The sequence below is a fragment of the Siphateles boraxobius genome, unplaced genomic scaffold (genome assembly GCF_051911475.1).
Source record: "Siphateles boraxobius isolate OS27281-9 unplaced genomic scaffold, OSU_SipBor_1 31, whole genome shotgun sequence".
Lineage (NCBI taxonomy): Eukaryota > Metazoa > Chordata > Actinopteri > Cypriniformes > Leuciscidae > Siphateles > Siphateles boraxobius.
In genome coordinates, this window is record NW_027508931.1 from 4,365,804 (window position 1) to 4,391,836 (window position 26,033).

At 37.6% G+C, this 26,033-nt stretch overlaps 1 protein-coding gene across 1 annotated transcript in view; it reads right to left on the bottom strand.

Annotated features, from left to right (window-relative positions):
- Nucleotides 1-1,983: 1,983 nt before the first annotated feature.
- Nucleotides 1,984-26,033, bottom strand: part of lrriq1 (leucine-rich repeats and IQ motif containing 1) — a 32,485-nt gene continuing 8,435 nt past the window's right edge. The window contains 20 exon segments of the mRNA XM_077193406.1: nt 1,984-2,524; nt 5,540-5,657; nt 5,802-5,862; nt 6,004-6,103; nt 10,463-10,561; nt 11,692-11,780; nt 11,916-11,972; nt 12,074-12,201; nt 13,232-13,321; nt 13,954-14,073; nt 14,629-14,797; nt 15,069-15,380; nt 17,759-17,929; nt 20,567-20,660; nt 21,319-21,392; nt 21,637-21,764; nt 22,262-22,455; nt 22,926-23,076; nt 23,363-23,515; nt 23,599-24,924. Of these exon segments, the coding sequence (XP_077049521.1) occupies nt 2,391-2,524; nt 5,540-5,657; nt 5,802-5,862; nt 6,004-6,103; nt 10,463-10,561; nt 11,692-11,780; nt 11,916-11,972; nt 12,074-12,201; nt 13,232-13,321; nt 13,954-14,073; nt 14,629-14,797; nt 15,069-15,380; nt 17,759-17,929; nt 20,567-20,660; nt 21,319-21,392; nt 21,637-21,764; nt 22,262-22,455; nt 22,926-23,076; nt 23,363-23,515; nt 23,599-24,924 (3,768 nt within the window). The 3' untranslated portion in view covers nt 1,984-2,390.

The following is a 26,033-nucleotide window of genomic DNA, read 5'->3' on the forward strand; positions in this document are numbered from 1 at the left end:
CAGGCTAGCCATATCTAAGGGTCACTTACAATGCTTGGGGTTTGATGGTGCCACTCCGAGAAAAAATGAAAATAAATAGGGGTTCTCTTAAGTAGCAGGGGTTTCTTATTAAGGCTCTGAAATGACCTTCTATTTAGACCTCTTGCTGAGGGGAAAATGTGAGAAATTCTGTGTGGTTTGTTGAAATTTTGTCTGCGCATTAAGCAAAGTACATGAAAGCGCAGAAGAAGCTATATTACTTACGATCTAATTTCACTCAAAATACACGCGATACTGCAAAATCAACTAAAATAAGTGAACATTAAAGCAATTAAGTATTTAAAACACTTGATCTGTCATTTGATCCTTTCAATACCAAATAATAATAATAAAACAACATTATGCAACATTATGGGAACATTGAGTCTTTAATTTTGTATCATTATTGTTTATTATTTTTGATGTTGCAAGCATCCATGCATTGTAGCCTACTCAAATCTTTAAAATACGTTTTAACTAATTATTAATTCAATCGTTTTAACATAATATATGAAGTCTTAATAACACACAATATTCATACTGTCACCTATAAACTGTGAGGGCCCTTGCATGTCCTTGATATACTATAATATAATATAATGTAATGTAAAAAGCAAATATATAATAACAGCACTGATATTTTAGTATCATTGATAGTTTTTATTAATATTTTGAATTACATTTTATATTTTTATATTTTTCCGTTTAATTGAATGTTCAGGTAAACTTTTATTAATTTTGTTTTGTTTTGTTAATCAAGTTTTTTATATATATTCATTTTAGTAAATCAAGTTGAACTTTAAATTAAAATGGAAAATGTTTTTTTTTAATGGTTTTAGTTTTAGTTTCAGTTATAATAATAACCCGGAATGACAGAGGGATCTCCCTAAAATGATATCTGTCAAATTGGTACATAGATGATTTTCTCTTTTATGAAGGTACATTCTTACATAATTTTAATGCTTTTGTAAATTCCACATGAGGCTTTCAGGCCAATGATATGTTTGCCATTGTTTATTGCCTCTCTCTGTTTCTCTCTATCTCTTTCTTATGTACTATAGAAGAATGAATCTCTGGTGAAAGTCAGAGTTCAGTAGAGAGTGTCAGCTGGGTTTGTGTACATACGCCTTTGCAGTCACTTAAGTAATTAAAATGATAATAAACGGTTTGTGGCCACAGTCACTTCGCTGTGATTGAGCTGCTCAGGTCAGGCCAGATGCATTGAGCTTGCAATGTGAAATTTGGTTTGAAAGGCCTTTTCATTTTAGTGTGAAGGATTATTCAATGAGTATTTATTTTCCCCATAATGCGTTCCTGGGTAGTTAAATACAACGTAGTCTATTAGAAACCCAAACAAACCAATAGGTTTTATATGGCTCTGAAGGGTTTTACTAACCTATGCAGATCTGCTCTTGCTGGCAGTTGAAAAGATTATCTCTCAGGGTTTGTCTATGTTTTCTGGGTAACAACTGGCATGAATTACCTGCTGGCATCAGTCTGCAAATTCAGTCTGTTATTCTGAGATTCAGCAGAAGTGGAAACTTGGAAATGTACTCTATATGGGACGCATATCCAAACACGATGCCAAATAAGACACCCCATTCTCAAGATTTAGGCTATTTTATAATTTCTAGGCATACAAAATGAACTCTAAGCTGGTGCCAGAAAGTTAAACTATACAGAAAGAAGGATATTATCTGTTATCTTACACTAACACTAAAGAAAAAACATCTAACTCTGATGTATGCATTTCTTTTTCACCTATTTTCAGACTGTTTGCCAGAGATGTATTTTATCAGAGATTTAAAAAATAAAATAGGTGTTTGAAGCAGAGTTGAGTACAAACCAAATACTTCATTGACAGTGATCTTTGATATATTATTTTCATTAAATGTGCATCATTTTATATTGAGCTTTAGGAACAACACAAATTCCCAGTATAAGGAAAGACAAAAGTAAATTAAATACAGGAACAAGCTGTTTTTTATTGCCTGTCATTGTCTGCATATTAAGCATGTCATTTGTAAATGGTTTCCACCCATTCCATGGCTCGCAGTGCTCATGTTAAATGGAGTGATACTTGAAAGCAATACGTATCCTGTGACCGCCTGCAGATATTTGGGCTATATCTCATCCATTGCTTCTAATTCATTTGTAGAAGAGGAAGCTGGATTTTAGTAAAAACAGCAGCTGCAAGGAATTTCAGCGGAGATCAAATGTGCATTGTAAGTCTTGTTAAGGGCTTACATCAACAAGACATCCATCACACTCGGAATATATAAATGGCCGCAAATACGAAGGGTGAAAACAAAAGAACAAACTGAATCAATATTGTCTCAGTGCAACAAACACAAGCTGATGTGGTTATCTTTTTACTTCTTCACTTTGGCCCTCTTCTTTCCTCCACCCCAGCCTCCACTGTGTCGCACTGGGTTGTCACGGAACGAGATGCGTTCCTTTAGGATAGGAGCTGAATTGACTCTGGTGGGTGATGGCACTTCTGTTTCTGTGAAGACAAAGATAATTTTGTAAAAATACACCTTCAATAATGCTAATCCATTCCAATTACCTGTTAAGACTTTGGACTGACATTTCTGGTGTTTCTAACAAGCACAGTAATTTCAAACACACAGAACAATGCAAGCTTTTTTCTGTAGCTGATCTGTTCCACGTGTAGAACCCATGGCTGCACTCAGCAAGCAGTCATACATGGCAAAACGAAACAGCAGGTAAAACTTCATAGATTCAGGAGGATACCATGCACCACATCTTTACCACACAGAATTTCATTTCATTTTAAAGATCAAATGTAGTCTGTTCTGTTCCTCGGCTCTTAATAAATTCAATGCATTTTAAGCAAACACTTTATTTTAAGGTACCAATTTCACATTACTACATTAATAACAGTAAATTATGTATAATTTCAACTAACTAACCCTAAACCAAATCCCAACCTTAACCCTATAGTATGTACATGTAGATAATTAATATTACTCACTTATTTGTCTATTTACACTGTTACGGAGTTACCTTAAAATAAAGTGTATATAAATAAATTGTTTAGCTAATACAAATTTTTGGTTTTACTACATTTGTATTCATTCGGTTCTTGTCTGTGTTGATTAAAGTGGAAAAACTAAATGTCAGCCCTCGATGGATATTAATTGCACTTCAAACGCTGGAAGTTTATATTCAAAGAGACACATGTTGTTACCCGAATTCTGTGGGCTGATATTTAATAAAACGGCCACACACTCACTTAACCGCTGTGACCAAACAAATTGTTTTCAGCCATTTTGCTCCCATTACCTTTGAAAGAGGGCAAAAAATGAGGCACCGGGAGATTTCCTCTACACACATAATGAAAACGTTTATGGCTCCCTAAACTGTTCTTTATGGCTCGGCCCCAGTAAGTAGAGGGTATCTTGTTGCATTAAAGCTAAGTAGTATTTATAGAGTCCTTACTATAATTGAACATAGTACTAAGCATGTAAACTTTGTGCCCATGACCTAATCGCTCACGCTGATCCAATTCAAATCACAAGAAGCCTATGATGGACTGGGAACATTTTTATTACGTTAGCTGATAAACAGGCTAACACGCAACGGGAATAAAACATTCTCTTTCAGAAAATGAGTACTGATATATTGTGGATTATAGAGAAATAGCTATAGCATTCAAACTGTAAAATGAATCTATAAAGGTATCTTGCATTTAAATTGTCTTTGATCTGTCGAATTAGTTTTCATACCACTATAAACTTCTCCAATAATTCACCTATAAATACATCCATGTGAAAGGCTTGATTCAGTCAGTCATTTAGACAGCCAGTCAGTCATTCAGTCGGTCAGGCTGTCAGCATCCTCGTGGATTTCATTTTCAAATCATCAGCGGAATCTAATTTGGCTTTATTAGGACAGACAGTGAAAAGCCTTCACAGCCCAACATCACTATGTTAAATGCACTGAGCCCTGCTTGTGTCACTCAGTGGGATCTTTGTCAGGGTGAGTCCTGAGTTGCACAGAGTGTGTGACAGAGCTCGCACTTAATCAGAGAGGTGTCAGGGGTCTCTCACTGACCGTTTCCTGCTGAAAGAGAGATTATTTCCCCCCCGTCCCCTCATCGACCCTGGCATCTGTCTGCTAAGCTGACACACGTGTGCACACACATACTTTATATACCATTATATATATATATGTATATATATATATATATATATATATATATAACAATTCAAAAGTTTTGAATTTCTTAATGTTTTTGTAAGAAATCTCTTATGCAAGGCTGCATTTATTTGATCAAAAATACTGTAAAACAGTAATATTGTGTAATATTATTACAATTTGAAATAACTATTTTCTATTTATTTTTAAATGGTTTTTTTTCCCCTGTCATGATGACAAAGGAGAATTTTCAGCATCAATATTCCAGTTTTCAATGTCACATGATCCTACAGAAATAATTAGAATATGGTGATTTGGTGCTAAGGAAACCTCTCTTATTATTATCAATGTTGCAAACATTTGTGCTACATAATGTTTTTGTGGAAACTGTCATGCATTTTTTTCCAAGTTCATTTGATGAACAAAAAGTTTACAGAAGAACAGCTTCAATTTTCAATTCAATTTAATTCATCCTTGCTGAATAAAAGCTAATTTCTGAGCGACATAAAAGCTAAAAACTTAGCGACAACAAACTTTTGAACGTATATATATATATATATATATATATATATATATATATATATATATATATATATATATATATAATACATAAACATGTTTGTCTAAAGGGTATCAAGCATTAACTTGTCTAAATTTGGTCAGTGGAAAAACATTCCCCAGTGGGAACAATGATAAATTTTTCCATATAACAAAAGTGCATGGTGATGTCAAGTGGTTTTAAATTGTGTGAAATCGGTTGTTGTAATAGGTTATCAAGTGAGCCAGATGATGTGTACATTCATGTCATTTTCCATCGAGCGCTTCTTGCCACACCCACTGAACTCTGTGTGCAGTATTTGATTTGGCACCTGACTGACATGATTTAACCTCACATCTTAGTGTGAAGTCCGCCGTGATTTAAAATCCTTCCTTAATTAATCCCATCCCATAACATTTCATAAATTATTACTGAGATAAATCATACAGCGATGATGTTCTGAGTACAACCTAAACGTGTAGCAGAAAAATAGATTAAAAAAAAAAAAAAGTTATATATACATTTTGCTTGCGTGATATTATTAACAATGTTAATGGCCATACATACTCCATTATCTTTTTTATTAGCAAAAAATATTTAAAAAGCAAATGGTCTTCTTAAGCAATATTTTTACGCAAAACTTAAAGCAATAAAAAAAAATGTTCACTGCATGAATATGCAGTTGGTCTCTTGTAAAAATCAGTATTACCAAATATAAACAGACCTGGCACAAACAGATATAATGTGTTTCTTATATTTTTATATTTATTTTATGTTATTTCATTTTTTTATGTTAACTCACTTAAGTAAAACACTCACTTCTGTTCTCAGCTGAGTATCTCCGAGCTTGAGTATGCTTTTTAAGAGGTGGAGAGACATCAGTGGGGTCAGCCCAAATATTTTCTCCCGAATCTACACCGTCTCTGTCCCCAATGGCCTAAGAAAAGGTACATTAAAGTATAGACAACCTCTCACACACTCAAACATTCATAAATTCACTCTCCTACGAATAAGTTAAAAGTGAGCAGTGTCATGTTAGTGAACAGTTTTAAGTACAGAAAAGACAAAAAATGGCTCTTACAACAAGCTGCACTCTCCCACCATTAAGAATACCATGGCCAATATCAGGGAGGAAATGTTCCCTGAAAAAGTAATTGAACAGATTATCTCTAACACAATTTACACCACAGCATATACACAACATGTGAGATGGTGTACGTTTACAAGTCACCACTATAACAGATCATTGATGTGAACTAATAGTTCAGAGCAGTGTGTCTCACCGTCCCGTGCCTGTAGAGTCTGTGTCGGGTTGGAGCCACTGGTAAGTTTGTTTTTCCTCTGCTTTTGGTGATTTGTAAACTTCATTCGCTGCTTTGTGAGCTGCATTTGACATAAAACAAGAAGAAAAAATACCCAAAATATTTTTTTCAGACACATCCATTGAAATATTACTGAAATAGACAGAAGAGGGGTTGTTTGCCAGACAATTCCTGATACGCACCAAGTGAATCAAAAAAGAATAGTTTTGGACTGTAGCTAAGAAGCAGAAGAAACAAGTCTGTGAGGTTGGGCAGCACATGAAAATGATGTTTGTTTCACTAACTTCTGTGGTGTATATTTAAGTCATCTGAGCAATAAAAAAAACAAATGAGTATGTAAGAAGTAGGGAAATTTATGGACAGTGTCAATATGAATCACTAAAAAGCCTTAATTCAGAATAAACGTGTTCTCGGTGGAGACAAGCATGAATTGATAACAACTTCTGACGGCCAAGTGCTGGAACTAATGAGCCATTTATTTAAGTAATTTCCATGGTTTTGCCAAAAAATAAAGAGCAGACAAGGTTTATGGGTTACAGTTGTCATGGGTTAATTGAAAATCCCATAAAAATGTCAAGTGATTAACTCCTCCCTAAGGGCTGAACAAGAAAACGGGGGGAAAGGCAATCCACATTTATTGATGCTGAAAAGTCTTACGGACAGATTTACTAAACAGGGCAAATTAGTGTGATTTTGCATATGCATTTGTAGGAGTTTCCCTTTCAGACCCAACATTTAAAGGCACACTATGCAGGAATTCCGTTTTTGTCAAACAGCGACCCCAAGAGTCGATGTGGAGTACTTGTATTTAAGTTACTGTTGTAAATACCACTCACGCATATATTACTTTATAATAATAAAGTAGCCTACCGCGTTTGATGGTTTATAACGTTTTTACATGATTGCAGCTAAATTACAAGTAAATAGCCTATAGCCTAGGCATTTACTGTATGATTTCATTTGTGTTTTTTGAGTGTAATGTAAACATTACAAAATGCCAGATAACATCAATAAAGTTACATGTACGTCGCATTATTTCATAACATTGTCCATTATTAAGTCGTTAGACATGATTATTGCAATTTATCATAACACAATTTTTGGGGCAACATGACCACCATTCAACCCGAAAAAAGTCATATAACTATTCCAATGACTCCGAAGCTGTTGATATAATTTTTAAAAAACTTGCATAGTTACTCTTTTAAGGGAGGAGAGTATTTAAATTAATCATGCTGCTGCTGCTCTTCTTTAATGTGAGCATTGTAAGTAAATCATCCACAGAACTTTCCACTCCAACGCTTGGACACTTACACTTGAACACAAAATGAATGAAATTCATTGCATTCAATAACAAAGTATTTAGCCAAATGGCCTTTTCAAAAAAATCATGCTTTTATCAAAACTAACTTTACTTAGTCAATTTTGCAATGACCTTTAACCAATTGGCCCTAAAGTAATTTTTACTTGAAAGTGGTGCTTGTGTTATTTTTCTTGAAAATAAATGTCCCCTGGTTTAATTTTGTCTAGTTTATCTAATGCAATGATAATCATACATTTTGTGACCCTTAAGTGTACAAATACTTTTGGGGCCGCTGAATTTTAAAATAAGTATTATAATAGAAAATAATTGAATATTTGGTACATAAGTTTATATGATCATTTAACGTTATTTATAATGTATATTATTAATATTTCATTTATAACATTTAGCTGGTTATAGATTCAATATAATTCTATTTTAACAAAGATAAAAAGTTACCTGAGTTCATAAAAAGTGATTCATAAAAAGGTGTGCATTAAGACAGGTTCATAATAAGTATTATTATTTGCTGAAAAGTTACAAAACTACAAGAAAAAAGGTGGTAGAAGTTGCGTGTATCATATCAGTGAACACGCAGATTTTAGGGAAGGACCTCCAAGTTAACCACAGATATTATATGATGCACATGCACATGTAGCATCCAGTAGCTCTCAAACTCGCATCCCCCCATCTATCCCACCCTCAGGACATTAGGAGGCCCAGGAGTCACGGCTGTTAGAAGGGTTCTTAAGTACATTAGGTAGTGTGGTGCTGCTATGGCGGTGGCAGGACTCAGAGAATCAGCTCTTTCATGGAGGGTCAGGATTACAGAACCGAACAGCTGGGGGTGGGATCAGAGAAGTGGGTCAACATGATTCCCTTAAGGTCACTGCGCAGGTATTTTCAGAAATCCTACTCTTCCTTCATACCAATACGGAGGCAATGACACATGGTTAGCCCTAACAAAACCAGGATAACAACTGAGAGAGCGAGAATAACAAGAGAGAGAGAAAGAAAGTACAAAAACACATTAAGATTATACTATATGCATCCTCAGAGGGAACTTTAAAATTAAAAAAGACCCAACATTTTTTTTCACAAGAAGTATTTTATCCACAATAAATCTTTCATATGTTGATTCTTACATACATTCCATTTCACAAAATAATTATCTTGTGTCTATCAAAAATGCTTCCATAGATTTTTTAGTTATTTTTGTGTCTGACTTACCAAACTGGAATTTGGTGTCCAAAATGCCTAAATTGTTTCACTGCAGTGAAGTCACCCCATGCACACACGCATAGGCTATCCACAAGAGACACTTTGCATGTGGGGGATTCTTGAGTGTATGTGTGTGTGTACGAGACATACCCAAGGGGCTTTGATTGTTTGGGAGTTCTCCGAGTAGCCTCAAAGAGGGAGGTCAGGTCTTTTATCGTGGGGTTCTGTCTCCCACTTTCCTTTACCCTGGGTCAAACCTTCACCTCCAGAGAGCAGACCACAGGCGGTCAACCAGCGGTCAACACACACATACACACACATTGTCAATCACATCAATTTGAAGCAATCAAAAAAGTACACCGAAATGGAGAGAATCTGATTATTCTTAATGTGAGATTTAAATCCTTGGTTTATCTGAACTTTTTTTAAATGTAAGAACTGATGTTTTAAAATAACCTCTCTGATTATTTTCATTTATTTTACTAAAGTGCAAAAAAAAGGAACAATCAAGTCATTTGTTAAGCTACACATACGAACCAAGACATTATATGTCAGTTAAACTCCTTCAACTGATTAAAAAAGTGGACTCTGTGGACTCTCTTGCAAGATTTCCTTGCAAAGGAATCCAACCAAACCAAAAGCATCATCTACTTGAGTAGTGATACACTGCCAAGCCCAGCAGATACAGGAGACTGGAAATACAGGACACATGGTGTAAATTAAACACAGGAGAGCAGCAAAAACTTGCAGGTTAATGCAAAGCAACTACGCTGCATTTAACACAAAGTGATTGCATTTCTTAAGATTAAAGACGTTGAAACCAACATGAGCAGGGCATCATGGGACTGTGTCCTGGCTTTGGGGTTGGGTAAGGCTACCTGCTCTTCCCCTCTGCTGACCTGCGGAAGGCACCAGCAACACAACCCCAACCCCACCAGGGACGGCCCCAAGCCTCAGGCTACAGGCTGGCCGCCGCTCCCCTGCTCTCCCCCAGCAGGGGCTTGCATTTCAGCCGAGCGCTCCAAGCCCCCTTCTGGAGGTGATTAGCCCCCCGAAGCCGTGACAGATTCTTTCCGAGATATCCGCCTCACTCGTGTTTATTTTATCCAAGCTCTCTTTTGTGGATGTGCTGGACATGAAGTAACCCACTTGAAAATGGGTATCGGCTTACATACGCCATGGGACTGGCGGAGGACTCGGAACAACAACAAAAAAGTAAAGAAAAAAAGCAACCGTTCGCTTGTAAAGAGGATATCTTTTCATTTATTTGCCCTGCTCTTTTACGTGACCCTTCATCTATCCCTTATCTCTTACGCTCGACCCCCCCCCCTCCCCCCCCTCCCTCCTCGGTAGCATCGCACTGAAAGCCCCACCCCCCTAGGGTGGCACAAGGGCTGCAGACAGCACTCTCTCTCAGTCTGGAACCCCTAAGTGCCCTACCTCCTGTACTTAACTCAATTTCACACTTCAGGTCCGCTACAAAGTCTCCTGAAATACAATCATCTTGTTTATTGTCCACCATCCCAAACAACCTAATAGCTAGCTATTTACGATCCCATCATGTGCATTCAATTTGATCGAGCGATGTGTATGTTTTTGTGTATTACACACAAGATAGATCCAAGCGTGTCCCAAATGACTGTATGGATCCAGCCCATGGGGAATAATAAAAATGGATCAGTTCTCTCAGAATTCAGGAAATTGTGCAAACTCCATCAATTGTTGTGTATTATATGACAACAACTGATTCATATAATAAACCAATTGATTCATTTGGTGAATCAGTTCATTTATACAGAGAAAAAAAAAATGATATATAGTAATTTATTTGTAATGTGATTCATTTTATAATTTATATAGTGATTTATTTGGTTTGTGGTGTATATACAGTCCTACCTTTAAAGTTGTCCTTGAAAGCAAAACGTGTTCTTTGCATTTCTGTGGAAACAAACCGGCTACTGTGGCTCCTTAATAGGGCCAGACGTAGATTTGGGTCTAGAACACATAACACAGACAGGAACGCAGCCACAAATGAGCTCATGCGAACGCAGGATTCATCGAGCAGACAAGCGCAAACAGAAAACTGACAGAAACCAAAGCTTCACTTTCCATTACGAAACGAAAGGGCCTCTGGAGCAGTGGCTGAGAGCTTGACACAGGCCCTCATTTGATGGGGCCATGATTGGATTTGTGGCATTAGAGTCACGCACTCCTGACCTTGATCAAAGCCGGCTTCAGGCCAAACCTGACCAGATCAGGGCCAGGACTACCGTGTCTGGGATTCTTCTTAGACTCACGGCCCATTGAACTTATGAGCGCGGATGTTTCCTAACTCCTAGTAATGAAGCTGATTCTGGGCCCTTGGAACTCAAAGCACGATGGAATATATGTGAGAATGTTTGCAGACAGGCCAATCGAACATGACAAGGCATGGAACTGGGTTGAGCTGCTTGCTGTTATGACAGATTAAGCTTCTCATGGAATCAAAAGATCCATGCTAAGCGTAGCACAACTGCTCACCAAAGACAGAGAGATTTCTGAGTGTCAGTACAGGTTGATTGATAGCAGCCATTTTGGTGGTAGTGATTTTAATTAGATTAAATATGCAGTATTTTAATGCAATGTAACTTTACTGACATGAATGTACTTGCACTGTCTATGCCGGATGCTAATACTGTAAGGAATCTATAGTGGTTCTCAAACTTTTTGAGAACACCATTGTCCACAACAATATTCACTGTTTCCAGTTTTGATTTACTGGATAAGGATTACGGACAAGAATTAAAAAAAATTTTATTCATTTTACTTTATAATATTTTGTAGCTTGGTCTAACTATAAAGTGTACGTATATTCATAAAAATGCACATGGAATTATATTATTTTATTGATTTAAATTACTTTCCCAGGTCTAGAGATCTTTTTTTATTACTTATTTTAAATCATTGTAAGTCATGATGAGGCCCCTTATGAAGATTTCAGAGGCCCCTAGTAGGCCCAGGCCTTCTGACTAAGATGCACTGATATAGGATTTCCAATATAGGATCTACTGAATTAAAAGTTGAATGGTTTTAAGTATAGCTCATTAGATGGATGGATGGATAGATGGATGGATGGATATGCCTACCCAATAATCGTTTCTCCTGCTGTTTCCTGCCTTTCATTTTTTTGGCTCTCTTCAGCATGAGAAGGGCAGTGGAGTCATTAGTGATGCCCCTGAAATAGAAGTTAGCAAGAGTAACTAAAATTGCCATTTTTTTTAAATGTAGAATTAAAAATCATTTATTATTATTTATTCCAATAATATTATTTATTATTGAAAGGACTCCACAAAGGAGCATAGAAACTTACCATTCATTGAGGATGTTTTCTGATTTCTCGGACATGTTGTTCTTTTTGAGGACTGATCTGGAAATTTTTGTACAGAAAACCATTGATATTACAAGAAAACATTAGCAAAATGTTTATTTGAATAATCATGAGCATTAGAAACAAAGCCAAATGATCACCTGCTACTAAGATGAGGCGACACGCTTTGCTCCAAGCAGGCTGCATCTTCACTATCTGACCAGGCATGTTTCGGTTGCCGTGGAAAAACAGATAGGGTCTTTGGCGGCATCGGAAGAAGGAGTTGAGACTGTAAGTAAAACAAAAATCAAAGATCGCATCAGTATGTCATTTCTAACACATAGGGCCCTATTTTAACGATCTAAGTGCATGGACTAAAGTGCACGGCGCAAGTGCACTTAGGGCGTGTCCGAATCCACTTTTGCTAATTTAACGACCGGTAAAATGGTCGGTTCGCCCGGCGCATGGTCTAAAAGGGTTCTCCCTATTCTCTTAATAAGTAATGGTTGTGTTTTGGGCGTAAAATGCTAGTTGCGCCATGGCGGATTTGCTATTTACATGGCTGAATTTGCAAGCGGAAAAACTGAGCGCTTTTCTAACGCGGAGTCAGACCATCTACGGGATAAGGTGTACACGCGTTGTGGACCCGCCTATAGGTGAAGATTACTAACGTGCCCTTTAAATAACAAAAACAATATTGCGCCATTGACTTTGGACCAGGTTTCAGTTGGTCAATGGCGCAGTCTATTTCAGTTGCCTCAAAATAGCAACGCGCCAACAATGCGCCTGAACACAGCCTCAAAATAGCAACGCGCCAACAATGCGCCTGAACACAGCTCGTTTTCAGACCAGCACGCCCATGGATGCACAAATGGGCGCAAATACATTTGCAATTTAAACAAAGTGGCGCAGGACGTAAAAATGATAACTGCGTTGGGCTGAAACTAGCAAAAAAACACTTGCGTTGCGCCAGGTGTATTTTTTCTTTTATTTAAGCATAGATAATATTTCTGCTGCTCAGTTTTCATCTTGGTTAAGAACATTGAAGTGCATTCAACAATCTCTACATCTCCAGAGCAGCAGCTGCATCACATCACAGCGCTGCTACCGTGATAGAAAAGGCCAACTCTTGCTAAAGAAAAGAAACCACAGGAGACAAAGCACCGTGCTGAAAAATGACATCTGCTGACGAGAAGGAAGTTTGAGGCGGCCCAGAAAGTAATTGTGTTTTTGGAGGCAATAAATTCGGCACTTAATCACCCAGAGAGACTCTGATTGTGCCGGCCCACAGACAGAAGGAGGGTTCCTAGGGCTGTTACCTTTGGCAATGGCAGTTGTTCCGAAAATGGCATCATTCTGGCCGGTGATGAATAGGAATGCAGGGTTATCCAGTCTTTCTCCTGCACTTTCTATTTACAAGAAGACGCACACAAAATTAAAAAGAGCTGGTACTGAGCTATTCTAAAATGGCATCTAATTGTATTTGCATAGTTAATAAAGTGCATCTTGATTTTTTCATTATGCCTTCAAAGCAAGTAGCAGTTCACATTAAGTTAAAAGCACTGAACTCATTTCATGTGTGTGACAAACACTTGAGAATGTATCTACTTCAAAACAGATCCCCCCCCGAAGTCGGGACAGGCAGAAATTGAAGAACCAACTTGTGAAAAACTCCCGAATTTTCAGATTTAGACCAATAATACAGATCAATTTAACATGACATCGTAATACACTGTAATAAATCGCCTAATAAGCTACACAGTTAAGGTCACTTAGTGTAATTCATAGGTTAAGCCAATGTTAATTTGAGTAAACGTGATGCAAACAGGCTGAAAATAGCAGGTGACATAAGAAAAAGAAACAAGGTTTTCCTTCCGATCTTTCCCACTCATTGACTGTTCTTTTTCAATACCTAATCACTGCTGACAGCCTCCCGCCTCACGGCTACGAGCACAAGTTAAAGGACTGTCATCGCAGTGCCCCAGTCTATCTGTCTGCCGACTTCACCGTAATGGCAGGAGAACCACGCATCTGCTCATACCTCATCAAAAATGAATTCTTCCATGTCCACCTCTTCAAAGTCCTCATCGCTTTCTGTGATCTGAGCAGCAGCTAGAGCACGGGCCAGTCTTTTCCGCAGAACGCAGCCTCTCCACACAGCCTGCAGGGGCAATACACACAGCCATGAATCACATGCAAGCATAAATATTGTGTGTTATCCCATTAGGAAGATAAAACATGTTAACCTCTGTTTAATTGCCCCGAGGTCTGCAGTTTGAACTTTCTGTGACTTTGGCTTTGTAAGACAAATGTAACACCGGGATGCCTTTAAATCTGTGTATTCCCCGCGGGAAAAAAAAGACTTAACAGATCAGAACCCTAGCGCTCCCACTCCAGCGACACATTGGAATCTGATTAATCATTTTTTTCTCTCGGTTCGAGTCCTTAGAGACTCATTACACACAAAGAGAAAGAGAAAATATCCCTTAGAAGTTACATGTGAAAGGAATAGCCTGTTTTTCAAAAGCACTACCTACCGACTCAAAACAAGCCCTTGGCAGTAATAGGTGTAATGAAGATGATTTAATTGTATTCAAGTTATTTATTGCATTCATAAAAGGAGGTATGGAAAACAAGTTTCCAGAGATATGATGCTGTAGATCAAACAATCCTTGATCAAAACCAAAATAAACATAGGAATTTTTGTGAGTCTCACCTGAATAACAACAGCAGCACGTTCCCTCTCAGGCCTCTCAATACAGGTATCTTCCACCTTATGAAGACTTGATTTTGTGTTAGTTTTTTCAATTAAGCCTGGGAGGCCCTCACGTCTCCGCAATACGCATCTCCTCCGCCAGCGTTGCTGGATCACCACAGCTGCGTCTCTGAGTGATACCACAGAAGACAATTTTATCTGATGACTCATCAAGGTCATGAGAGACTAAATGAATGTCAATGAACTCAAGCCTTGGATGATTCATCTGCGCTAAAACATCTGGAGAGAGACCCAGCAGGGTTCCGATGTCATATGAATGACTTAAACAGCTAAAATTAAATGTACCTTCAAATCATGGGAGATGTTTTCTACAAACAGATAATAAATGCTGTAAAGTTACTGCGACAAAGTAAGAGAAATATTGTGTGTGAAAGTCATACATTTTAAGGTTCAGTGCCTGAACAGGTTCCTTCTCACTTTGTGTCTCCATGCAGTCAGCAGATCGAAGCTCAAGGTCAGAATTCTGCCAATCTGCTGTATGTCGAGGTTGCTTCTCTGGACTTTGTCCATGTGAAAAAGACGCTTCAGAAAACCTACATGAAAGACTACAAGCAGCTGCGGCCAGTGCAAAATCTTCAGTGACACAGCTGTCACCGTATTCATGGGCGTAACGCTGGTCCACTGCCAATCTGAACAGGTCTGGTTGGTGACCAATGGAAAGAAGCTGGGCGTCATGTTGCGAGGGTGCAGAACTGCGTGAAAAAAAATACAAAAGGTGAGGAAAAAAATACACAAATTTCATGCATTAGGAACCATTCACACACAGCGTTTTTGCATTCCACTACGTTGCTTTTTCATTGTTATTCTCTGTAAACATGCATTGGACGGTTGAAAACCGATGTTGATGTTTGAAAGTAGTGTTTGCATCTAGTGTTTTTGCAGCATCTTGCACATGACACAGCATTTTTAAATGCAAAATTGCATATGTGTAAATGGCCCCTTAAAAGTCTTTTATGGAAAAAATACACTACAAGGTCCTATTAGATAACATTAGTTTGCATTATGCATTAACTAATATTAACTAACAATGAACAGTACATTTATTACATTATTTATTAATCTTTGTTAATGTTAGTTAATAAATATAAAATGTTAATTGTTAGGCTAGTTCATGTTAGATTAGTTCGGATTTTGATTTTAATATAATAATATTAGTAAATGTTCAAATTAACATTCAACTAGGATTAATAGATGCTTTGGAGGTACTTTTCATTATTAGTTCATGGTAATGCAGTTAAGTAATCTTAAAAGAAAACTTATTATAATGTTTTACCAACATCTGGATGAAGATTTAAACTAGCCTTTAACATATGAATTAGAATATTTTTGAGGGATGTAAAACAATAATGAAGTGTTTCAGGAAGTTTTCTACAAAGGTGTCTCAATACCCCTTTAATTACTCTATTAGCCATGGCTAGTTCGCCCCTCCTACCCCTGACCCCGTCTCTGCTGTCAACATCAGGACTCTGTCACTTTTGAGTCCCTGCTATTCTAATCCTCTGACACGGTTAAGGGGGCATCCGCAGCCCTCCAACACACACTTCAGTCCAGAACAGAGCCGTAAAAATATCCATCCAAGAGTCCAGTGCAATGTACATTTGTACTGGAAAACAAAACTACTGTCGAAAATGTTCAAATACAGCACAAGCAGAGATGTGGCTAATTTGATTACCTCATTAAAACAAATTAATGTCAAATTGCATATACAGTCAGCAATAGACATTCTGAAAGCCAAACATTATTACAAGCTGTAAAAAGCATGCCAAGGAAAATAAATACAACCCTAGACCTTACACAGTTCCCCTACTTACTGACAACTGAAGTTACCTCAGAGAAAAAAACAGGTTTTTTTTAAAAAAAAATTTATTATTTTGAAGAACTAACGCAGCTTTTGCAGTGACACAACATTCCTATTTATAATTCAGTATTATAAATTCCATTTTATTACTGTGGTTTGATGACATTAAATGAATCCCTCAGTTCAGTCTGTCACTCTAATCAACAAGGGCATTGGTTTACCATTGTATCGTGGTCAGACAGCAGAGTCTTCACCTTGCCAAAGCTGGGGACTGACACTGGGTCAGGTCAGATGTTAAACGTCTGCAGCGGTCCCCACGGGTGTGCAAAAGACCCTTTGTGCAGAGTGTGCGGCGGAAGGGTTGGGGGGGATTCTCTAAAGTCCTCCAAGCTATGAGAGACCTCAGCTTGAACCACAGGACACACAGACTTCTGCCAATCATGCTTCATGAAACATGGTGAGTGTTCTGCTTTATTTGCTGGTGGTCTGCAGCAGCGTCTAAGGCGGCTTTTGTATTGACAGAAGTGAAAGTGTAATTTTTTGTTGTTGATATTCACCATGTATGAGCTCAAAGAAATAATTAGCGCTGATGCCAAAATTAACAAATGCTAAATTTAGACAGCAATACCACAAGATTTTAAAAATAATGAAAAGCTCAGTTTAAGTTTTCTCTTCCATACCGCATATATATATATATATATATATATATATATATATATATATATATATTATAAAAATTATTATTTATTTTAGCCCTATTTTAAGTCTTTCAGGCCTGGATTTCAGATTCTCTACAAATACCCTCTGCATAAACTATGTAGTTTACCTACAGTTAAAATATGATTAAATATAAATTAACTATTAAATGCATATTTCATAGCTGAAATGGATTTCAATAGAAGTCTTTCTTAAAATAGTCCTGGTTCATACTTCACTTTATATAATTTGGGATTAGCAACCAGGGCTAACAGTAATTATTTTTTTAATTTGTAAAAAGTATTAAGTGAAGCTGGGAGAACCTCATTCAAATTAGTAGATGAAGCATAGACAAATTATCCAAAATATTTAATAAACACAAGGGGTGGGGGATGTAAAGAATCTGGGAGTCAAACTGTGGGGAAAGATTTTGTTTGGACCTGCTGATATATTGTATCAGTCACTTTACAAATATGACTATGTGCCATAATATTCTACAGGAATTACATTTTGACCAAATGGATTTTTATTAGTACTTTCCAGAGACATTTACTTGTACAGAAACCAGCTGTCTACCTGATCTCCATCTTTTGCAGCTGGATGAGTGAATCTCGCTGTTTCTGCTGTGCCTGACAGAAGGCCTGGAAAGTCCACTTCTGTTCTGGAGCATTTGGGGACGCTGCTGCTGCAGCGATCTGCTCATTATTCAACTTAATCAAACCAGGCACTGTCTCCAGAAGCAAGGACCTGAGAGAGAAAAAAAGGCATTTAAGACATTTACCTGATGAAAATGTAAGGAGAAACGACCAAACAAATGTGCTTAAAGCTCTTTGAAATTATTGGTTTAACTGTTGGTGACTGTTTATTTTATAATGTATAACAAAGCTAGACAGTCTTAGCAAGGGTTATAATTGAGAAACATAAAAAAAGGTATCTTCTAAAAAAAAATCTAGATTAAATATAAAGAGGGTGCCACAAAAAAGGCCAATCAGTTTACAGTTATGATTTAAACAGCTTCTTTTGCAAAACAATTAGTATTTCAGATGTAAGGTTACCGCATTTTCTGTCCACTTCAACCATAAAAAAGTAACGGGTAAATTTTAGTTCCAGTCCCTCCCTCTCTCCATCTCTATGGGCTTTCTATTGGAGAATATTTACATTGAGCAGACGAAATCAGTTAGGAAATGGGGATAAAACGTTTAATGGTTCTGACATTCTGGGCCCGAGAGAATCAACTGAGTGCCTGTGGATCGAGTAAGAGGTTTAGTAAGAGTCTCCCTTTCTCAGTAAGAAACTGCATGATGACACTCGGCTTGGATTAGAAGTGAAAAAGGGTTCGCTGGGCTCAATCCAGAGATGTGGCAGCCATTCAAGTGAGCATATATTGCTTTTTTGGTCATTGGTCCACAATGTGTTCCAATGTGCGAGAGTATGAGAAAAGAGAAGGAAAATGCTGAGAGAAGAAAAATGATTTTTAAGAACCAATAACAATGAAATTACTGTAGATTTATTGTAGTCACTTATTTTATTTCATCAATTATTTATTTGTTCATTCATCAATTATTATTTATATAATAAATCTTATATTTGATGTATATATTTGTTTTTGTTATACTAAATATTATTGATTTAAAATATTAAAGGAAAAATATTTAACTTTTACAAAGTGTTCTATGTTAGTTTTTTTTTAGTTTAGATTTTCAGGTGTGGTCTATTAGTTAATAATAATTCAATTAATCAGTAAAGATACACTTTCTTTTCTTTTTCTTTTTTTCTTTTTATGCTTTTATTGACATTGAAGGAGAGATGGGAAGCAATAGGAGAGAGAAACTATGCATTGATGGTTTATCAGTAGTACAAATAATGAAAAATAAAACCAAACAATATTTTTTTAAATGAGACAAAGTATTTTATTCAAGCTGATTTTTTCAATAAAGGGGGTCAAATAGGTAAAAACATTTCTAAAAGCCAACATATCCTAAAATCAAGGCTATGAAAAAAGCATTTACCAGGAAGTTACGTTATATCTGAAAAATCATAATAGCTTATGCATTTGTTATGTCACTAAAAAGTGGACATGTTCAGCTGCTTCACTTTTACAATGGTCATATTATACACAAATGGCCATCCTTTTGGTCATCTCGTGTCCAGTCGTCAGGTTCCTATTACTACCAAGAAAAGGACTCTATTCATTACTCCTGAAAACTTCCCTGTAAACAAAGAAACTTACAGCAGTTTGATTAATCTTGCTAAAGTCAGCTCTCCCAGACTCTGAGCGCTCGTGCGCTGTGTACTTCTTTGAAATATTCTTTGGTGCTTTAATTTAGGCTGTGTTATCACTGGACGGAGATGAAAGGGCCAGTGGAGAGCGAGAAAAATACTGGGTCTAATTCGGTTGTTGGCATTGAGGGTTAGACAAAGTTCAGCACAATACTGAGCCTGACTTGAGTGAACTTGCTATAAGTCATTACAGAATAAAACAGATGTAAAGAAACAACAGATATATTTCACCTCAGATTTCTCCTTGGAAGCCACATGCAAAATGTGTTAAATGAAGTTTAAAAAATAACTAACAAAATGAACAACTAAATATTTTACTGCTGAATAAGGAGCAAGTCAATTTAATAAGTAAGATTCTGTCAGAAAAAATAAATGTGTTGCCAACAATAAACCCCTGGGCCTTCTGAACTATAAAGTCGTGACAGTCAACGAACCTCTTTGGTATGTATGATGTTATTTTTTCCATTTTGACTGAATGAACTGGACTGGAAAATAAATTCCAACATGCTTCTATACTTCCCTGATCTCCTTGTTCTGTCTTTCACACATTTTTTATACCACATAAGAACAAATAATTTGCTCAATCAAAAACTCTCTGCAAACTGCTGGCACTTTAGGAGCACATTTGCTTAAAAAATATTCCCCCACTGAGCAAATATTTTCAGAATTACGAGCACTTAAGTCCACGTGCGTACAGATGTCACTGGGTAATCCAATAGCGGACACAGATACAATGGCTGGTGCAGTGATATGGGCCGGAAGCTCAGCGGTAAAGAGGAATGTTTATTCTACTTTAAACGTTTGGTGCACTTCCAGCCAATGTCCCTGTTCACATTAGTTTCACATTCTCTGACAGTTATGAAATGCTTAGTGACTTTTGGTGGAATGCACACATGACAGCTTCTGCCCAATCCAAGATAAATCTCTCCATTTTAAAAGGAGGAACCACGTTTCAATGTCTACAGTATATACTAATGTTCTCTCTCAACAATAAATATACTCCTGCACTTTGGCTTAGTAGTTGCAAGTAACATTAAGAAACAGAGAAACTAATCTAACAGTCAATGTAAAAGGTCCTAAACTGGGTATTTGGATCACACCTACCTCCAGTTGTTTTCCTGCTGTAGTGGGTTACCAGTCAGGTTAAGTTCTTGGAGACTGGTGCATTTCTGAAGATTCCGACAAACGTTCTGCAAGTCTAAAAGAGAGTCAGAACAATGTCCCCCCTCAGAAATACTCTAAGAAATGGTTATAATTTTACTGCTGAGGATGCAATTTCAAATGTTAGCCATTTTGGACTGAATGAAAACACTTAGATACTATAATTAAACATTTCTGTAAATTAGTATACACAGAACTGCTTTCCACAATGGTACTTTAAAGTACAGGTCATTAAAAATGTATGTAATTATTGACTCATTCAAATGTTGAATGTTGTTATTTTTCAGTTTTGAAAAATATTCTTCAAAAGAGTCACATGCAGAATCCATGCAGCTCTACTCAATATAACAACAAATTATAGTGACCATTATAGTGACCAGCACTACAAGAGTTCCATGTGACTTGCGCTATATTCCAAGTTTAAAAATACTGTAGTTATGTGTGAAGAAAAGACTTGAAAAGTCATTGAAAAAAGAAACAACATACAGTACATATTATAAAGGTGAGTAAATGACAGCGTTTTCATTTTTGGGTTAACTATCCATTTAAGGATAAATAAGATATGAGAAGAGAAGTTCTCTTATGAAAGCATTATTTGTTCTTTACATATGTTATCCGTCCATCGTCAAGAATTAAGACCCCATAACAGATACCACAGTCGAGTCGAGTCGATTCACCCCACTTCATAAGCTCACCTGACAGACAGTTATTACTGGCATCCAGTGTCCTCAGAGACACCAAGTCGAAGAATGGAATTAAACGAGTTACACTAAAGAAAGAGAAAAGTGAGCCATCATTTTAAACAATAAAACATCACTGTACATTTATTTTTATATTACATTTTACACAAGAATGTATTTAAACAATGCAAAGACCTTTAAGTAGGATTTAACTGTGAAACTGTGGGTTATGTTCGAAAAATGAAGAGACTGAAAACCTTTGTGCCACCAACCAATGAGTAGGAAGGCAACTTAATAGGTTGTGAGACACAGATATTCTCCATTGAGGCCTACCTGTTCTGGGCCACAGAAAGGTTTTGGAGCAAAGGTAGCCAATAAGATTCCAGATCAAGAATGGAAGATATAAGATTGTCATCCAGGTAAAGGTCCCTCAAAAGAACATGGTTCTGCAGCACAGGCAGCTATGCCATCAGCCAGAAAAAACAAACAAAAAAAACAACAACAATTCCTTCTTGACCACTTGATCACACAGAAAGACATGTTTTATGTTCCAACAATGAACACGGTCCCATCACCAGAGATGGGTGGATCAAGCCTCATCCTGAACATGACTAATATCCACACATTAAGCAAAACAGATAACGATAATTCAATTAAAGTGACGGCAGCATAGGATTTCAGTATAACGTATGCTGGTTTCATGTAATGAACACAGTCAAATTACACATTTCCTGGACACTGGGTTGGAAATATGTCTCTTTCATAAATTGTAAGTTGTTAAAGTCTATGATTTCAGTTGGGCTAATTAGAGTAAGAACATTAAACAGTTCACAATTACTGAGAAAACAACAAAGTAATGGAAAACTTTGATTATCACTATGATTTTCATATTACTTCAGAAGACATCTTGCTTCTCATCGTTTAAATTAGATTGTTTCTTTGGTTGTGTAAGATTTACCTCAGTCAGACTGTTTCCCCTGAGGTCCAGTGTGTTAAGAAGAGCGCAATTCTCCAAACCCTCAACGTGACATAGGTGGTTGTACGAACAGTCCAGATGCAGAAGGGTATAAATTTCCTTCAAACCTCTCGTGCTGAGCAGCTGGTTATGGTCCACTGATAATCGCAGAAGCATTTTCAGGGGTCCTAAACCACCTAAGAAAGCATAGATATATCATTCAGTGGAAGTGTGGGAGTGTATGAGGATAATTCTTGGCCATGGTGACAATATCTAATACCAGCCAAAGGATAATCTAATATACAAAGGCTGCATTGGCAGGACATCATCTAATACTGACAGCAAATACCTTTAAACTGCATTTATCCTCCTATTTATTATACATTTATTCATATTTATTCAATATGAGGCCATTTACTCAGAAATGAGACATCAAGATTTATTTTGCAAGGAGAATGAGGGCAAAAGGCCATTTGAAGTCACCAAACTGGAACAATGATGCCCTCTACTGGACAGTGACAACACTTAATATTAAATGCTAATTTTGTGGCATCGAGATCCAGATAGCTCCAACTGACCAACAGTCAGCTTCTCTTTCTTTAGTGCTTGCAACGAAAAATAAATAAAATACATAAAGCATAAAGGCAGTTATTGTGAACATACTCACCGATACGCAAGATTTTGTTGTTTGAGAGCTGAAGAATTTGCAGATTTTCAGCTCCATCAAAACCGTGTGTGTTCATCAGCTGGTTCTTGCCCAGCAGGAGGACCTGAAGGTTGACCAGACCTCCACAATCCACATGGGTAATTGAGTTCTCCTAAATGTGAGAAACAATGGTACATACACTACAATAATAACATTAATAATGACTCTTGAGCACCAAGGCAGCATATTAGAGTGATTTCTGAAGGATCATGTGACACTGAAGACTGGAGTAATAATTAAAAATATGACTGTTTTTCCTGTATTTTTGATCAAATAAATAAATAAAAAATTTAAACAGTAATGTATACTGTGTATAGAATGCATGACAGATTATTTAGGACACTTGGTGTAAAATAATCATGTAGACTGCATTGCACTGATAGTTTGTTATTTCTTACTTGTACATCAATGTATCTGATCTGAGCGCACTGGTTCAATCCATCCAAGGATGTGAGTCCACAGCGTCTAAGTGTCAAAGTCTGCAGGTTGTTACACTCGGACAGTGTAGACAGGCAACAACCCGGCAGGTCTTCCAGCATCACAGTCGTAACCTGATTTTGACCAGCACAATGACAATAAAGTCAGCAGGAACATTAAGACATATCTCAGCCAGGAAATGGGTTTTAATTTCTACCTGTCTGAGAGAGCTCCAAGTTCCTGTTTTGAGAATAGTGTTCACAGACAGAGGGGGTAAACTGGGTCCTCTTTTTCGTCTTGGCCCTCTTTTTTGGGACTGTTGTGCCGAAGACACTATCCTTTTATTCTGCAATGATAGTTTGGACCAAGGAGTGCAGCTCATCATCCAGGCCAGTCGTTTCTGCTCTGTGCTTTCTGGCAGACATACTGAAACTGATTCTTGGCTTTCAGGTTCATGGTCCTTAAGCTCAAAAGCTGTCGTATTTTGATGTCCTCTAGTGTTCATTTCAGGTGCTACATCGTTCAAATCAGAAGCCGGCATAGTCAAGTCTGTATCTACGCTCGGAGTCGCTTCAACACTAAGGTGATCTGCAACACTTGAGGAACCATTTAAACTAATCCCAAAGTCATTGGAAAGACCTTGATGTGCATTTATGTGGGATTCTGGAGTGGTTTTGGTCAATGTAAAGCTTTTTCTTGATTGTGAGAGATTTATCTGAGAATCAAGCTCTACGTTGCCATCAACTCTTTTCTTTTGTTCATGGTTCTTTACTCAGTCTTTATCACTCTTGGTTTGCGGTCTCATATCATCTTCTGAGTCTTCTGTGCTTATGACTTTAGTTTCGTCCTGTTTTTTAATCGCATTCCTGTCATCATCCAATGTGTTTTCCGTGTTCTTCACATGTCTTATTCTTTCATTATTATCTTCTATTTTTCTCACAATTACCTCATTGCCTTTGATCTCATTTTCCTCTCTTTCTTCCTCTCTTTTAAATTTATCCTCCACCTGGCTACTACTTTCCACTTCTGTTCTCTTCTTTTCTTTATTCTTCCTGTATGCATCCACTTCCTGTCTTCTGCAATCATCTATTACACTTGTAATGTTGTTCTGTTCCTCCTTCCTCTTCATTTCCCTCCTCCTCTCCTTATCTTCTTCCTCTTTCCTCCTCTGTTGTTCAAGTCTTTGCTCTCTCTCCAGACGATGGCGATCTTGTTCTTTCGCTCTTTCATAATCTGCTCTCCGTCTCTCCATTTCCTCCCTCTGTGCTCGCTCTTCCTCCTCGAATCTTTTTCTTTCCTCCTCCTTCTCCTTCTTCATCTTCTCCCATTCCCTCTTCTCCTCCTCATATCTTTTCTCCTCCTCTCTCCTCCTTCTCAGCTCTTTTTTGCTCCAGCGGCGAGCTAATGCTCCTCTGAAAGCAGCTTGGATCTTTGTGGCTGCTCTGCAGTGAAGCTTCTGGGTTCTCCTTTTTTCCTCCTCCTGAGCTTCCTCAAAAGCCTGTTTCTCCTCCTCAATCTGCTCCTCCAGTTTCCTGATTAAGTTCTGAAATTAACCAAAAAACCATGACTGGTACACATATATAAGCAGATATATACACATACATACACGCATGCGCACACACAAACACACACACACACACACACACACACACACACACACACACACACACACACACACACACACACACACACAGAGAGAAACACGCATACACTCACTGGTCACTTTATTAGGTACACCTTGCAAGTACCAGGTTGGCCACTCTCTTGCCTTCAGAATTGCCGTCATAATTCATTGGATAGATTCACCAAGATGCTGGAAACATTTCTCAGAGATTTTAGTTCATATTGTATTGACATGATAGCAACACGCAGTTGCTGCAGATTTGTCGGCTTCACATCCATGATGTGACTCTCCCGTTCCACCACATCCCATCTGAATGTCGCAGCAGAAATGGAGACCCATCAGACCAGGAAACAGGAAACTATTTTTTCCACTTTTCTTTTGTCCAATTTTGGTGAGCCTGTGCAAATTGCAGCCTCAATTTCATGTTTTTAACTGACAGGATTGCCACCCGGTATGTTCCTCTGCTGCTGTAGCCCATCTGCTTCAAGGTTGAACGTGTTGTGCGTTCAGAGATGCTCTTCTGCGCACCTCGGTTTTAATGAGTGGTTATTTGAGTTACTGTAGCCTTTCTATCAGCTTGAACCAGTCTGGCCATTCTCCTCTAACCTCTGGCATCAACAAGGAATTTTCGTCCACAGAACTGCAGCTCACTGGATATTTTCTCTTTTTGGACGAATTCTCTTTAAACCCTGGAGATGGTTGTGATTAAAAATTCCAGTAGATCAGCAATTTCTGAAATACTCAGACCAGCCCGCCTTGCACCAACAACCATGCCATGTTCAAAGTCACTTAAATCATCTTTTGTTCCCCATTCTGATGCTCATTTTGAACTTTAGCACATCATCTTGACCATAGGCCTATACCATGAACCCGGTTTAGGTATATTAGTCAGGTATATTTCAGTTTAGTTTGTGCCAACCCTGGGTTTTAGGCCCGGAAAGTGTCTTGGCTTTTAGCTGTGTTTATCGCTATAGTAACTTACGCTCCACATAACCTGCTCCAAGGCAGGTTATGTTCTGGGTTAGAGA